General features: G+C 40.9%; 1 protein-coding gene across 1 annotated transcript in view; it reads right to left on the bottom strand.

Annotated features, from left to right (window-relative positions):
• LOC126088377 (cytochrome P450 4C1-like) overlaps positions 1-18,324 on the bottom strand; it is a 322,897-nt gene that overhangs the window by 36,061 nt on the left and 268,512 nt on the right. The window contains exon 10 of the mRNA XM_049906516.1: positions 11,175-11,413. Within this exon, the coding sequence (XP_049762473.1) occupies positions 11,175-11,413 (239 nt within the window). The remainder of the gene's footprint in view (positions 1-11,174; positions 11,414-18,324) is intronic.

Genomic DNA, 18,324 nt, shown 5'->3' with positions numbered 1-18,324 from the left:
CTCAACCTTGCCAAGTCATCGGTCCCGGTCACGGCCAAGCAACGTCAGGGATAACGCAAAGGGTTTACACGGATCGCTGAGTGAGAGACAGCTGAATTCCGCCCAGAGGTGTACACTTTTCGTTTTTAACCTGCCCACGTTTGCCTGTTAGCCAGGTAGGCAAGCTGCTGCTTGTTGTCAGCAGAACGGGAAGGCTGCTTTATTCCCATCCTAGTCAAACTTTGCCCCACCCAAGCAGGCTTGTCTGCCTGTCCGTCTTTCCGCTGCGCTGCAATACGTAGCAATTTATTCTGTATGCTTTCATTGTAGTGGTATGAGTAAGGTTCGGAAGCTGATGAAAAGTTTATTTTTATTTTTTTTATTTTTTTACCGCGTATAACAAGACGAAGAGGCTCAATGAAACGTATGTTCATTTTGGGCCATTTTTGGCCAGAAAATTTTGGTTTTATTTGTCCTTTTTTTCCTTTTCAGCGCGTTTCGGGCTCATTGATTTATTTCGATATGAACGGCTTTCTCTGCAGCTTCAACGTCTTTCAAATAGTTCTGGCTATTCTCAATGAGAACCACCGTCAGGTTACCTATATTGCATGTTTTCTGTGGTAAGCAGAACCATCTCTGAAAGTCGATATCGTTTGCACTTAGAGCCTGTAGATGTCTATTGTGGTATAATGCTTATTATAGTGAAATTCTGAAAGTCTAGTTTCTGTAATCTTAGTGTGTTTCAGGCAAATATGACCCCAGCTACACTAATTTAAATTACTTTTTGTAGAATGTATACAGCTGGTTCGATGAATACATTCTGACGTAAGTGGCCAGAATAGTTCGTCCAAAATTCCCCAAATACATTTTACTAAACACGAAGTTCATTTTTCATATGACGTTAATCTAGAAAGTACGTGTCTGAAAGAGGAAACTTTTAATTAATACTAAACTTCCATCGCACTACGTAGCACATCACCGAAATGTTGTTTTTAATATCCACTGAGCTGTTTTTTCCTAGTTCAATTGATGTTTGCCCTAAATTCAGAAAGCCTATACACTTATAAATGGCCTCAAGTTCTTAGCACACGTTTCCACACACTCATCAGCCACCTAAGTCTTTGTCTTCTTTCAAAACATTTGTCGGGCGAGGAAACTGTTGGTCAAATTTACAAACTGTCACAACCTTCTCAGGGTTCCCGAATGAGTGTTTAGTAACCCTTTACGTAATTTGTATTGGGAGACACCTGTTGTCTTTATGAAGCTGCTCCATAAACACACAAAAAATTTTCCCCTGCTGGACTTGAGCTGTGTTTCGTGGCTGTTTTATATTAGCCAATTCTTAATTTCTGCTCAAAATGGCCCTATGCTCTATGGGACCTAACTTCTGAGGTCATCAGTCCCCTAGAACTTAGAACTACTTAAACCTAACTAACCTAAGGACGTCACACACATCCATGCCCGAGGCAGGATTCGAACCTGCGACCGTAGAGGTGCCTAGAACCGTTCGGCCATTCCGGCCGGCTAATTTCTCCTCAGTCGCATTTAAGTTTGGTTTTTTTCCAATGTTATGAGAAATGAGTTGCAGTGAAACTACCTACGCAAACGTATACGTGACTGTGCTGTAGTCTCGTTGAATTGATAGCGCAACCTGTTAGCAGGTGCAGCAGGTTGAACCAGTCCCGTGATGCTTGCCAGGCTTACAGAAACCCTGTTTGCATGCTTTAACCTCTGAGTTTGAGCACACATTTACTCTTGTCTCCGTTGCGGCAGGTTATGCTGCTTTAATGGTTGTGGCGGAGACTGGAGCAGGTAGGCTGAAAGGAGAATTTGTTCACCTCTTGTCCCGCCCAGCCGTGTCGTGTGGCATGCGCAGACGTCCAGGGAGCCAACCACCGGACCGGCGGCTGGTCGGTTGCTGGCCGGCTACGACTGGTGCTGGCGAGCGTCCCAGTGGCTCAGTGGCTAAGAGAGCCTCGCTTCGACCCTCGGTCTATCAGGCTACGGGTCGACTCCCTTCGCACGCAGTATTGTCAGGACGATGGCAGAGCGGCGGCGACCTCCCGGTGGAGACCAACAGTGATGGCTGACTAATCGATAACTCATTGCTTCGATTCACGCCAAGCCTGGCCACAAGCCGGCATGTATTTGCTCCAAAACGTGTTTGTTCTGGTGCTGTAGAGAGTAAGTCACGTATGCCGCATGCCAGTGTCCCTGCTCATGGTAAGGGGCCGAATATTGAACGGCAACGCTGTGTCGGAGTATTGCTGTAAGTGGCCCGCTTTATGTTGTCGATTCCACCTCCATACGCTCGTATCGTTACAGAGGCATTTGATACAGTTCCCCACAGTCGTTTAATGAACAAAGTAAGAGCATATGGACTATCAGACCAATTGTGTGATTGGATTGAAGAGTTTCTAGATAACAGAACGCAGCATGTCATTCTCAATGGAGAGAAGTCTTCCGAAGTAAGAGTGATTTCAGGTGCGTCGCAGGGGAGTGTGGTAAGACCGTTGCTATTCACAATATGTATAAATGACCTTGTGGATAACATCGGAAGTTCACTGAGGCTTTTAGTGGATGATGCTGTAGTATATCGAGAGGTTGTAACAATGGAAAATTGTACTGAAGTGCAGGAGGATCTGCAACTAATTGACACATGGTGCGGGGAATGGCAATTGAATCTCAATGTAGACAAGTGTAATGTGCTGCGAATACAAAGAAAGAAAGATCCTTTATCATTTAGCTACAATAAAGCCGGTCAGCAACTGGACGCAGTTAATTCCATAAATTATCTGGGAGTAGGCATTAGGAGTGATTTAAAATGGAATGACCGTATAAAATTAATCGTCGGGAAAGTAGATGCCAGACTGAGATTCTTTGGAAGAATCCTAAGGAAATGCAATCCGAAAACAACACTTGTTCGCCCACTGCTTGAATACTGCTCACCGGTGTGGGATCCGTACCAGATAGGGTTGATAGAAGAGATAGAGAAGATCCAACGGAGAGCAGCGCCCTTCGTTACAGGATCATTTAGTAATCGCGAATGGGTTAAGGAGATGATAGATAAACTCCAGTGGAAGGCTCTGCAACAGAGACGCTCAGTAGCTCGGAACGGAATTTTGTTGAAGTTTCGAGAACATTCCTTCACCGAGGAGCCAAGCAGTATATTGCTCCCTCCTACGTATATCTCGCGAAGAGACCATGAGGTTAAAACCAGAGTCATTAGAGCCCACACAAAGGGATACCGACAATCTTTCTTTCCGCGAACAATACGAGACTGGAATAGAAGGCAGAACCGATAGAGGTACTCAAGGTACCCTCCGCCACACACTGAGGTGGCTTGCGGAGTATGGATGTAGATGTAGATGATGGGACATCAGCGAATAACTACTACGAGACTACAGGCATCTGTAGAGGGAAAAATTGTACAGGAAGACAGAGATCTGAATGCATTGAACTAGCAATTCAAGGCGTTGAGTGCAACTTCTACTGTGTATAGGTTGACGCAGGGGAGGATACTGTGGCCAGGCGCAGCCAACAAGTCATTTAAAATGTACAGAGACAGTATTTCGACTGAGCCCTCCCTAGTGCAAGCGCAACCGCTCACAGGCGCCGCCTGGAATACCTGCCCGCTTGACAGGCCTGTCATATCGCATGGCCTCAGTGGCAGACGGCCCTTAAAGTGTGCACCTTGTACCTCCTCAATGAAACAACATCAAAATCTTGGTGCCATAGAGAAGACAAACAAAGAATGAAGCAATTCATCATGCAGTCTGTATGCCTTGCTGTGCAAGTAAGAAGAAATTAAAATTCGATGCTAGTGCATGTCGTTTAAGGAAAACCATCACACACAGGTCGTTATTTATACTGGGTGAACCCATGATGATGTTACACATCTTCAGGTATGATGGAGAAAGGTAAATGTATCAATCGGATATAAGGGCTTCTGGTCCGGAAATGACCAAGCCGAAAGTTATAAGCGAAAATCGTTCTCCGGCATGGAGTACAAGAACCGGTACTGTTGTTGCTTAGACTGCAGATCAGATAACTTCAAGAGGATTCAGGATGGATCAAAACAAGAAAAAATGTTCAGTAAACAAGGGTTCTAAAATGCATGCCTTAGGAGCTATGATCAGTTGTTCAGTAGAAGACACATGTTTCAGAGTATCGAAAATGAAAACCCATGTTTGCTAGAGGCTTTTTCTTGGATTGTTTCATACTACTACGTTTGAAAGTTGTCTAACCTACAGACATAGTAACTACAGTACGCGTACACGTATTTCACTGTCAGAGATATCAGAACGACTTTTGCTTATAGCTTTCGAATCGATAGTTTCTGGAAAAGGACACTTACCCTAAATTGATACATTTCCCCTTCTCCATCACCGCTGAAATCTTGCATCATCATCAAGGAATCACATTGTTTGTGAAATGTGATGTCTACCCAACGTAATTTTCTGTTTTAGTTTCTTCAAACATTTATTGCTTGAAACAGATTCTCTTACGAAACTTTCATTGTAGTTTCTTACATTCTTTGAAGTCATAGATGAAACACTTTGTTTAATTTAGAATATTCTATCACATTCCTCATTGTTGTTTATTTGAAATTCTAGCCCTCATTTCTATAATAACCTTTTTCCATTATTACAGTGCTTATTATTTAATTTCACACACTCCGTTCGTAAAACGCACAAGATAGTGTAACAAATTTGATTATCACCCAAAGACTTATCAAGCAAAACCTTCTTCCATCAACTGTCCGTTATTGATACGAGAAACTATTCCAGAAGAATGAGTCTAAAAGACAGTCGAGAAAGACAGACGGATAAAAAATTACAAAAAGTATTTTTTACTGTTATACAATTATAAATTAAGAATTTCGGGATTTATTTTCTTTACCTGTCTGTGAAACCTTATTTCTGTCCAAATTTGAATGATTGTAGGTCAACTGAAAGAACCTTACAGGTTTTAATGGGTGAGTTTTGGAGTATTAAAATATTTGAAATAAACAGCCTTATTTTTTGACTGCATTGACTTAGAAGCTTAAAATTCTTACACCACCAAGGAACAGTAGACTTTAGTATATGACATAAATTTGAACTTAATTCGACAAACTGTTCTAGAGTAATAGGGCCATAACGGACGGACAGACAGACAAACAGATAAAAAAAATGACAAAAAATATTTTCTAGTGTTATATAATTCAAATTAGCATTTTTAGGATACTTTGCTTTACTTGTACTGTGGGACCTTGCGTCGTACAAAATTTAATGATACTAGGACAGTGGGAAGCAGCCTACGGATTTTGATGAGTGATATTTCGAGTATCAAAATATGTGACATGAATAGCCGTGGATTTTGATTGCAGTGACAAAGAACTTTATAATTATTACACCTAAAATGGACTATAGAACTTAAAATGTTTCATAAATTTGAATTTGATACGTCTTCCCGTTACCGAGAAAAAAGGTTGTTAACAGTGGGACAGACAGACAGACAGACGGACAGCAAAACGATAATAAAAGGATTTTGTTTTTACAGATTGAGGCACGGAACCCTAACATGGGTCGCAGTGTCGTCTAGCGTTGCTGCTGCGTGTATCGTGAAGGTCGGGAAAGCTATTAAAATATTTCGTCCTTACCTAAAGCAGGTTACATTTTTCGCCCATGTGGTACTTCGTGTGCCTGAAAGAGCACGTCTAAAATACTACAATGTGAACACAGTGATGTCCTCCACAAATAGACTCACAAAATACAGAGATTTCATAATAATTCTGACAGAATTAATTAAGTCATACGCTGATATTTTTCCCTATCGTAGGTGTTCTTGAAAGTACCTGTCCGCACTGCCCCATTTAGATATATACTCCCAGTTGTAGTTTTGCCATCACAAGCTATTTTAAGTGGGTAGGGTACCTGGATATACGCTGACATCTTTTACTGTGGTGTTGTTGATGAAGTCAGTAAGAGCCCGTAAAGTCGAACAAACTGATTGAAGTTAATACCCATCTGATTCATTCTACTGAAAAGCATTAAGCTGCTGCTTCAAATTTTTTCATTTCACGTTTTTGGTTTTGGATCGTACACACTTTGGAAGCTACTATTACAGTTGCATTAAAGACGTAGAAGTAGCATTCAAGGAATCAGATTTGAAGCAAGACCTGCTTTACATGAAATCAAAATCGGTTTACTTTCCTGGGACAACAATGAAGTTGGAAGCCGGAGTTAACTGGTGAAATCTCTGATAGTTGTTGAAAAGATTGTAAAATCTTTGCAATCAACCTGTGGAGAAGTGGGTGCTTCAGTAAAAGATAAGGCCAACAAAATAATCGGATGAAGTCCTGATTCTGAGTTTATGAAGGTGGTAAAAAATATTTTGTGACGAAAATGTAAAAGACTTTCAGCATGATTTGACTTTGTCTGAAATTTCTTCTTCTCTAAGTATGCACCTGTCACTTCTTGTGACGTAGATAGAACATTTTTTGTGTACAGTTATGTTCTGGGTGATAAACGTGTAATGACCGAATCACGAAAGGTTGCCAAAAAAAGAGGAAAATCCTCTAAATATTAATCTTGCCTGTAAGCCTTGTAAGAGTCCAAACCGCTGTCATCAGTCCATTAAGAAGTCATACGCATTGAGATAGATTGATTTCACGCTCACTGATTGTAAATCCGGGGTAAAAGGCGAAAGTTACGTCCCATCTGTAAGTGAACAGCCCCAAATGCCGTATGTAGAGGCCCTCAAACGCCAAGCAAATCAGAGTTCTATATTTCAACAGTTCAACGATCAGAAGAGTTCCAGCCTACAGCGGATCTCATGCGAGTGAATATTATCTTCAGTACAGCATGTACACTAAGAAGAACTCGCAAACCTTGTCTGTTGTGTAAAGCATTCTTGGATTTCTTGCCGCGTCAGTTCAGGGTAAAATCTCGAGTTTTCCTCCATCGTCATCGTCAGGAGCAACGGACAATAACGGTGGTGGGAATCGTCGAAAGTGCGAGTTTTATCCTCAACTGACGCGGCAAACAGTCCGAGAATGTTTTATACAACAGCCCCGTCGCAAAAGACTTCGTTCTCAAATCTTGTCTGTACTTATCTCCGGGATGGAGTTATTGGTTTCCATCGTACATTTGCATACCTACGTCTGTACGTCACTTTCACTGTGATAAGTATTTGAAACCTACGGCTTCAACTACAACAATATAATCTGGCACTTCCGTGATTTGTTGGCATTAGTACCCTACGTCAAAGTGTACCACATGAATTTTAATAAAGTTGAAGACCACAGAGGCCATTTGTGCTGATAATTGACTGGAGAATCTAATAAGCCTCGTCTATGTTTTACATTTACTGTACCTATAAAATAGTGTCTGTGTTGTTCCGTAAGTCCATTGCAAGCTTCTGAAGAAGTAATGAAAATCAGACGTGTGAGGCAACCGGAGTCTCATTTCCCCATCATCACCGAATCTATCTCCTCATCCTAACACCCAAGTCTTTCTATGTTGTCTCCAACCACAGAGACCTGAAAAATCTCAGCTTGACCCCTTCACCGTTTCGTTCCTGTATACTGCCGCTCGTGTACCAAGAAAAAGATGACAAAACATCCCGCGTCACCTCTGATATAAGTGTGAATCTCTAAGTAAATATATTGCGGCCCACGTCTGGTTAGTCTTGCTAGGGAATTGGTTGTTGCTTAATGTTTTAAAAGAAAATAGAAATAGATATACACTGACGGGAAAAAAGGCACAACACCAAGGAGGAGTTGAGCGACATAAACTAAAGTTGGTAGGCGTATTTCTACATCTGAAAGGTGATGTCTCTTCAAATTTCACACCAGTCGTATAAGAGTGGCCGCTATGAGGATTCAAATCAGGTTTACTTTAAATACACGCTGTAATTGACATGAGCGTTCATTAACTTTGAGATTGGATATGGTGAGTTGACGTTAGTCAAGAATGCTCATAAGGCGACAAAGACGCCATTACTAACACCTCATTTCGTTTTGATGAGGTAGTGTAATAGGGCTACGAGAAGCTAGACGTTCCTTCTGCGATACTGCAGAAAGACTAGGTAGGAACATAGCCATTGTACATGATTGCTGGCAACTGTGATCACGAGAACGTACAATCAATCGCAAGATGACCAGGCAGCGGACGGCCATGTGGCACTACAGAGAGCAAGGCTGTGGCGCATCGTACTGCATCAGCAGCTGCAATTTTCACCACAGTGACACAACGAAATGTTACAGATCGGTTACTTCAAGGACAGCTTAGAGCAAGACGCCCTGTAACGTGCATTCCACTAACCCAAAACCATCGCGGTTTCAGACTTCAGTTGAGTTAAACGAGAGCTCATTAGAGCTAACGGTGGAGGTTTGTTGTGTTTTCTGATGGAAGCTGGTTCTGCCTCAGTGGCAGTTATGGCTGTACGCTGACCAGCAGCAGGCCAGTTGACGGCCAGCATCCGACATGTCTACCTGCTAGATACACTGGACCTACACCTAGAGTTGTGGTCTGGGGTGCGATTTCGTGCAACAGCAGCAACGCTCTGTTGGTTATCCCACTCACGCCGACTGCAGATTTGTACGTCAGTCCAGTGATTCGACCTGATGTGCTGCCATTCACGAACAGAATTCCAGGTGGTTTTTTCCAACAGGACAACGCTCGCCAACATACCGAAGTTGTAACCCAAGATGCACTACATAGTGCCGAGATGTTGCCTTAGCCTTCTCAGTGACCAAATATGCCTCCAAATGGCTCTGAGCACTATGGGACGTAACATCTGAGGTCATCAATCCCCAAGAACTTAGAACTACTTAAACCTAACTAACCTAAGGACGTCACACACATCCCCGCCGAAGACAGGATTCGAACCTGCGACCGTAGCGGTCGCGCGCTTCCAGACTGAAGCGCCTAGAACCGCTCGGTCACAACGGCCGGAAAATATGCCTCCAATGGAGCACATATGGGACATCATCGGACGACAACTTCAGCGTCATACACAAACATACATCCTGTATTGATCAACGAAGTGCAACAGGCGTGAAACTCTATCCCACGAATTGACATGTGGCACATGTACAACACAACGCATGCACGTTTGCGTGCTTGCATTCAACATTCTGGTGGTTATACCGATTATTAATGCACCAGTATTTCACATTTCCAATGAATTATCTCGTGCTCAGATTAACTAGTGATCTTGCAATTTCAGTCACTTAAATATGTTACCTGGACAAACGTATTACAGATATTTCTTTAGCATATGTTAATTAATTATTTTTTGTGTTATGATTTCTTTTACAACACTGGAGAACTGAATTCTCATACCACACATTTCTGTTGTTTTACTGCAACATCATCGTGATTAATGATATGATACTGCACAAATGCATGAACGTTTTAAGGTTTGATGGTGTATAAAAGAATCCTTGCTCTAATCATGACGTTTCAGCTCAAGAGTGTACGTAAGGCGAGTGCTTCTATCGTTGTATTATTGTCACAAGCTGCGACACTGTCGCGAATAAAACACTGACCCGTATGTCGAATAAATTTCCTTTAATTTACGTCTATGGTCACAAACATTTTGTTCACAGATTACCAGTTTCGGTCTGTAATGACCATCTTCAGATCTGTGTTTTAAAAAACACAGTACATTGTTTTTGTAAAACACAGACCTGAAGATGGTTATTATAGACCGAAACCGGTTATTTGTGAACAAAATATTTGTGACCATAGACGTAAATTAAAGGAAATTTATGTTGTACACTGCTGGCCATTAAAATTGCTACACCACAAAGATGTGCTACAGACGCGATTTAACCGAGAGGAAGAAGATACTGTGATATGCAAATGATTAGCTTTTCAGAGCATTCACACAAGGTTGGCGCCAGTGACGACACCTAAAACGTGCTGACATGAGGAAAGTTTCCAAGCGATTTCTCATACACAAACAGCAGTTGACCGACGTTGCCTGGTGAATCGTTGCTGTGATGCCTCGTGTAAGGAGGAGAAAAGCGTACCATCACGTTTCCGACTTTGATGAAGGTCGGATTGTAACCTATTGCGATTGCGGTTTATCGTATCGCGACATTGCTGCTCGCGTTGGTCGAGATCCAATGACTGTTAGCAGAATATGGAATCGGTGGGTTCAAGAGTGTAATACGGAAAGCAGTGCTGGATCCCAACGGCCTCGTATCACTAGCAGTCGAGATGACATGCATCTTATCCGCATGGCTGTAACGGATCGTGCAGCCACGTCTCGATCCCTGAGTCAATAGATGCGGACGTTTGGAAGACAATAACCATCTGCACGAACAGTTCGACGAGGTTTGCAGCAGCATGTACTGTAAGCTCGGAGACCATGGCTGCGGTTTCCCTTGACGCTGCATCACAGACAGGAGCACCTGCGATGGTGCCCTCAACGACGAACCCGGGTGCACGAATGGCAAAACGTCATTTTTTCGGATGAATCCAGGTTCTATTTACAGCATCATGAGGGTCGCATCCGTGTTTGGCGACATGGCGGTGAACGCACATTGGAGGCGTGTATTCGTCGTCGCCATACTGGCGTATCACCCGGCGTAATGTTATGGGGTGGCATTGGTTACACGTCTCGGTCACCTCTTGTTCGAATTGACGGCACTTTGTACAGTGGACGTTACATTTCAGATGTGTTACGACCCGTGGCTCTACCCTTCATTCGATCCCTGCAAATGCCTACATTACAGCAGGATAATGGACGACCGCATGTTGCAGGTCCTGTATGGGCCTTTGTGGACACAGAAAATGTTCGACTACTGCCCTGGCCAGCACATTCTCCAGATCTCCCACCAACTGAAAACGTCTGGTCAATGGTCCCCGAGCAACTAGCTCGTCACAATACGCCAGTCACTACTCTTGATGAACTGTGGTACTGTGTTGAAGCTGCATGGACAGCTGTACCTGTACGCGCCATACAAGCTCTGTTTGACTCAATGTCCAGGCATATCAAGGCCGTTATTACGGGCAGAGGTGGTTGTTCTGGGTACTGATTTCTCAGGATATATGCACCCAAATTGAGTGAAAATGTAATCACATGTCAGTTCTAGTACAATATATTTGTCCAATGAGTACCCGTTTAACATCTGTATTTCTTCTTGGTGTAGCAATTTTAATGTCCAGTAGTGTATTAATGGATGAAACAAAGCTCACCTGTCGGGCCGAAAGGCGAGCGGGTCGTCCCAGACGGCGGGGTCCCTGTGCAGGAACAGCGCGCAGACGACGGCGGAGCTGCCCGCGGGCAGCACCAGCGGGCCGTGGTCGTCGGTGGCCGGCAGCTGCACATCCGCTGTCAGCTCGCGCGACAGCAGCGGACTGGGCGGGAACAGCCGCAGCGTCTCGCGCACGACGCGCTCCTGCAGCGCCTCATCCCACGCCGCCTCCTCCTGGATCTGGTGGCAGCGCACAGAATTAATACAGGGGTCCCTTAGGGCAGCGTAGTAGGACCAATACTGTTCCTGACATACAGGGTGTGGACAAAAATATAATGTAGAGATTCACCAAAAACACAAAACATTGAAAGGTATGTGCTAAGGTCTGATCAGGGTAGATCCAGAAAATAAAGTCGGTAGTTGCCAACCGCAATGTTGAAGGAGTATAATGTCTTGGAGTAGGATGATCTTTGATGGTTAAGAGAGCCGGGCGCGCAGTAAAATACTAGGGAGTCGCAGCGAGGGGCCGGGAGGAAGCAGACATGCGGCGACAGCTTTAAGGTAGGACTCGCGTTCGCTGCGCAGTTACCCTGAGCAAACTTTAGCACATAAATGAGAGAAGATATATAATGATTTCAAAATGGTTTTTGTTAGATAATGTTCAGAGTTAGGATTTGTATGTCCAAGGTTTGACTCAGTAAGCGTTTTGTAAATTATTTTGTAAGAGTGATTCGTGCTACAAAGATGTTGGAATTGGTAGTTTTGTGTATGAGTTAAAATTTTAACTATATATATATATATATATATATATTGAGATCAACTTGTGTTTAAATATAACAGACTGAATCATAATTTACATCCTTTTGCATGTACTGAATGTGAAAATGCGTAGTAAAGTAAAGTTACCCACCGATGAAAGAACGTAAAGAAAATGAGGCCTCTATGCTATATGTATGTGCAGTACATGGTTTGAAATCGATTTTTTCATAATTTAAGTTATCAGAGCAAAGTTATTTCAAACAACAAATTTTATGCCATTGCACAAATGGAATTATTCAAGGCAAGATATAATTTCATTAAATAAACATCAGGGCCAAAAGTTAATTTTTCAGTACCATCTTAATGCCACTGCACAAACAGCATTATTCTCTTAAACTTGATTGCTAAGTCAAATACATGTTTCATTACTGGTAAAATGGAGGAATGCAAGAAACAAGTCCGCAGACGCAGTCTGATGCAGGTTTGTTGAATAATTAATTTGGAACTATCTTATCATTGATACTTTCACTAATTAAAAAGGAATCAATTTTGGTTAGATACTTTCAACATTGCCAAGTCTAATACGGTGTAGGAAAACCGTTAGCATTTAAATCAGCATCCAGACGCCTCAGATTCTATACATGCAGGTGCTGTATGGTTTTCAAGGTAACCTTACGTCAGCCTTCCTGCAAAGTAGTAGCAAGTTTAGGTGACGACGATGGAGATGATGGTTGCACAGCGATCATGCTTCCTTCTCTCTAAAGTCGACCACAAACGATTGAGATCTGCTTACTGTGGTGGCCAGAGGAGACACGAAAATTAACCTACATGCTCACACATTCTCATGGAGGATCGGGCTGCGTCAACAGGGAACACAGCATCTCCATTGGCTAACAAACAGCGTACCGTGGAATGGGTCTGACCAGTCTGAAGATCATTAGCAATAAAGCGACATTGCTGGGTAACGGTGGGGTCCGTGGAGGATCATAATATTGCTATCCAAATCGTCACCGAACCCACGCTATGTTTCACTCTTGGGAGACGTAAACTCGGCCGGAAATTGAACACACTATGAAACAAGACTCATCCGACTAAATGACTTTCTTCCATTGCTCCATACTTCAGGTGTAATGGGTTCTGCGCCACCTTTTCCTGTTACAGACATTTGCCTCACTGACGAGAAGTTTTGGAATTACAGCTCGCCCTGAAATTTGGTGCTTATGGAGCTACCTTCGTGTTGTTTTGGAGATGACAGGGTTCGTGAATGCGACATACATTTCCACAGCGATGCTTGCAGCTTTCGTCCTCTTATTTTCCGACACTCTCCACTTCAATGACAGTCTGTCACGATCATTCAACACATACTTTTATCCGCATTGTGACGTTGTGGATGATGTTTTTCCGCTTCACCAGAATGTGCCACAAACTTTCGATATAGTGTCCTTGAAACACTAAAAACCTCGGGTATTTTCGTTATGGCAGCAACTACCATACAAGCGCCAACGGTTTGCTCATGTTCAAATCACTTAGCTCCTACATAGTGCACTCATAACTAGACAGAACACTGTTCTGACCACGACTGCCCCCTACAACAGTACTGAGGACATTGCATACGTGCCGTTCACCGTAAAACACAACAGAACAACATTTAGTCTTGGCTAGCATCTGAATTTATGTTGAAGGTCACATTTCTCGAGCTGTTTCCGTATTTTTGTCCAACTCTTATGGATCAATGACTTTTCCAATAATGTTGGTCATAGGAAAAAATTATCTTTGCAAATTACTGCAGTATAGTCACTGAGTGAACAAGAGAAATCCTTGTTGAAGAAGGTGTTGCAAACGTCATGGAAGTTTGTAGTCGGTCAATAAGCAATAAAATGACATTGAATATGAAGAAAACATGTTCCATAATTTCCAGTTTGAAGAGAGAAAATGACTGTGTTAAACGAAATTTAGATGGCACCTCTAAAGACTGTGTAATAAATCGAAAATTTCTAGTGTTGAGTATTTATTCTCAGTTGAAGTTGTCTCAACACATAAAGATACTTGCAAACAGAATATCATCAGCATGTTACACCTTCAATGCCCTATCAACAGAGTGTAACAACCAATATCGTTAGGTACATGCAATTCATATGTACACTTAGTTCTTAGCTGTGGAATACTTTTCTCTGTAACAAACGCATAAACTGGTACACAGTTTCCAGAGTAGAGAAAAGGGCCATAATAAAAGTTATGTAAGAAACACTGAAATTGCCACTACACCTTGCGAGTACATTTATCAATTAAACATTAAGAATAACATTGATAATTTCTGCATAAACGGCTGTGTCTCTGTCTATGCAACAAGATCTAGATTGAATGTACATTTGCCAAGAGAGAATAAACATAAAACTCAAAATAGCATTTTCTACGAAGAAGTAAAACTGTTCAATAAACTGCATAAGAAAATTAGTGAGATTACTAAAAGAAAGTTATTTAAAAAGGCTACTAAAAAGTATCTGTTAAGCAATACATTCTGTACAGTGAAGGATTACCTAGCTAAGACAGAGTAACACTTTGGTGAAAAAATATATATAACACAATAAATAGTAATAATAATAATAATAATTTCTCATATAGCAGAAAACTTCCATACTATTTTTCGCTTCTGTATTTTTTGCTGGGAAAATTTGTTCCCAAAACTTTGCAATGATTAATAATACCTTGCCCTCTTTCTGAGGTCACTCTTTCAATCATAGATGGTCGCTAAGTCAGTTTTTCAGGTTAACAAATGGGAAGATGCGGCACACGTAAAAGTAGCTAACATTTTCTCTATGTTCCTGACGTCAGCTGATAGTGTGTGTAGTGTTACATCATGAAACAATGTGTTTGTAGTGCGTGTAGTATTTATGCAGTCAGTGGGAGTAAGAAATGAACGAGCAATTTAGCACAAGCCTTTTACATTATTAAATAAACTCTATGTAAAATATTATTATACACAAATGATGTAATACTGTTCTGAACAGATTGGCATTGTAATTTGGTGGGTGTAGGCACCAGTCTTCATCCAGCCATTCTGATTTAGGTTTTCCGCAGTTTCCCTAAATAACTTCATAAAAGGCCGTGATCGTCCCTATTCTAAGGCCACGGTGGACTATCTTGTCAAATTAGATCTGTAAATACGTAAATATCTACGATTAGGAGCTATATTACATTTATTGTCTAATATCACTGTAAAAGTGATTAAATACCACGACTCCTACATACTCGTAATATCCACGGCATACTGTGACTGCTTCCAAAGGATAAGAAATTTCTCTTCCAAGCGAAATATCCGGAAATTGCAACAATAAAGAGACGAATGAAGTTTTATGAAGGATGGACTGTCCCCTCACTATACTACGGATGTGTGTCGAGTATCACTTAAAAACTATAAGAAAGTAAGATCAATACAGCTGAAATGAGAATTCTTAGAGCTTCAACGTAGTAGACTGATTAATAAACATCGCCATTAGGAAGCAATTAAATACATTTCATGTAAGAAACAAAACTGTAGACAACAGAAAAAAAGGATTGAATACTTTGGTAGAATGAACAGTGGCATACTATCAGAAATACATAATCTCGTAGGTCGAAGAAGTCTGGGAAGGCCAAGGAAGACATGAGCACCGTAAGAGCAAAGCCCTAATAGAAGAAGAATAAGAAGAAGAGGAAGAAGAAGGAAGAAACTGTCCAGGTCACTTTTTTGTTGCATTGGATAACCAATTTAGGCCGTGTTTAGGTCACCCTCAGATCCATTAATTGCTAAAAACATCCAGATAAATGAGAGTGAGACTCGCACGCCGACGGCCTGCGCAAACTTAGTTATGTATGTAGATAGTTCATCCATCCTGGGAATCGAGAACTTCAACCCTGTATGAGTGATAAATATCCATTTCTTTTGATAGCGTTGACGGAGAAGCTTAAATTTTTTACACCGCAAAGGAACTGTAGACTTCAGTATATGGCCTGAAATTTCAACCTGACACATCTTCCTATTACTGAGAAAAATGGGTCTTAACAGACCGACAGATGGACAGTCGAATAACATGACAAAACATACTACTTTCGTGTGATGTACATACAAATTAACAGTTTTCGGATTTTTCCTTTTGCTTGTACCCAGAAGCATTGCTTCTTACTAAATTCCGTGATTCTATGTTAACAGGAAGTTCTCTAGGGGTTTTGACGGGTGAGTTTGCGAGTATCAAAATATGTGACATATGTGGCCGATATTCTGATCATATTGTCGTAGAATCTTTAATTTTTTACAGTGTCAAGAGTCCATACACCTTGTTACGTTACATACAGTGATATATCTACCCTTTCGAGAGAAAAAAAGGGGGCTTAACAGTCGGACAGACAGACAGAGAGACAAAGGGCAACAAAGTGATCATATAAGGATTCTGTTGTTACTGATTAAGGTATGGAAAGAGTACGAAGGCACAAAAATAGTCGTATAGAGACAGACAAAATTCATACAATGACATTATACAAAATAACAACAACAGAAAAGAAGCAAATCATTGAATTGTCATAAAGTGCACGTTGTCAGTTGTCAAGTATTCAGTTAAAACTACGGGATCTATGAAATGAAATTATAAATAAAGTTACACACATATTGTCTCGTGGCTGGGAACATATTTTAGTGTCCTCATAAAAGCCACAGTCATAACACAAGGTGTAAATTCACATTACCAGTTTCGACAGCAAGTTGTCATCTTCTGATGTTATTAATATACCTACAAGCATCATTAAAGTATTGTGAACTTCATGAAGTCCAGAAGAGTCCATGAATGTGCATCATGTTGTCACATAGTACGAAAAAGATTTTCAGACTACTAAAACACGCTGCAAAAATCCTCTCTGGAAAGTGTGACAACTTAAAGATGCGGTGCTCAGTTCATTTGTCTTTGTATGCTTTCAGTTAATTCATGAGACGTTTTTAGTTAACTGTGGGATCTATTAACTACTTTCATCGAAAATTCTTTTGTGACTAATCATTCTACTGTGTTAGGCTGAAAAGTGTGACTTACATTAATTGTTTGCAAAGTGTAAAATGAAGGATCGTGGTATATGTCTTCTTTTCACAGGAGAATTGTTGGTGAGTGGTTGATTCTGGTACGTGTTGATTGCATTTTCTGTGCTTATATATAATAATTATATCAAATCGAAGTCATACCTCGCTTATTGAACAACTATACAAAAACTTGTAAGTAGGCCTACAGTAAATCAGTAAATCCTAATCAGTGTGGTACAGTTAACTGATGCATTATAGTTACGTGATGTTGAAAGGAAACTGCAGAGCTTGTTTTGTAATTATTGCTACTGAACGTAACAGGATTAAGAATTATTTTATGTGTTTGTAAAACTGAGGTAGTAAATTTATATTTCTCTCTGTGTTAGGTCAGATATAGACTAATATTATCCTGTGAATAGTTTAATACTAGATTCAAACTTCATTTGAATATAACTGTAGGCTGCTTTCTACATTACATCTATGAAGGTATGGGGATATGAGGATTCACTGCTAAGTAAGTTAAACATTTGATTTCATATTCTGTCTTTTTTCATGATCTAATGTTTGCATAACTTGAACCTTTTCTGCTTGTGTATTGTGTTTCGTATTTGAAGTGACCATGCCCTCATGACTTATTATATTTCTTGAATGCTTTAAGCGAAGAAGAATGTACACGCTTTACTGCCTTTCACAAATAAGTGCTATTCTAAGACTGAATTAGTCAATCGTATTAGGACGAATGCCGTAGCGTAGTATTTTTGAAAAATAGTGTGAACATTATGCGCAATTGTTTGACTATTTTGCTGTCTTTTGGGAATGGTGTGATGTCCTACAGGAGTGATACCTAATCTGTGCATTGATTCAGTAGACAGGCCTTCACATTCAGTAGACTGAGGTGAAAACATTGTTTTTGGATGCTGTGTGTTAGCAACGTATGTTAACCTAATTTTTTTCGGAATGGAAACACACTTAGTCTTACAAGATTAATATGTGTGCTTGTCATTGTTCTCTCTAATTAGTTATTCAAAATTAGTTGTGTTCATAATCTTTTCCTGTAGAGTGAGTACAGATTGGAGTTGCCTTCTATGGGAGGTCAGTTGCTAACTGAAATTTACGTGCATTTATGATAAAGTCAGTTTCCATGTTTAGTGAGGTTTCACGGTATATTTCAACACTTTTGCGTAGGTGGAATGAGACGAAGGCTGAGCGACTTGATGGATGTATTACGATATTACAGTGGAAGTGGTATATGAATACACAGATGGATAAATGTGACTTAATGTGGCAATTTATTCTTTTGAAAAATCTTTGGATGTTGTGATATTTTTTGCTATTTTGGAGTGTACATAAA

Source organism: Schistocerca cancellata, chromosome 6 (genome assembly GCF_023864275.1).
Source record: "Schistocerca cancellata isolate TAMUIC-IGC-003103 chromosome 6, iqSchCanc2.1, whole genome shotgun sequence".
In the NCBI taxonomy this organism is placed as follows: domain Eukaryota; kingdom Metazoa; phylum Arthropoda; class Insecta; order Orthoptera; family Acrididae; genus Schistocerca; species Schistocerca cancellata.
This window is presented reverse-complemented; position numbering and strand designations above follow the sequence as displayed.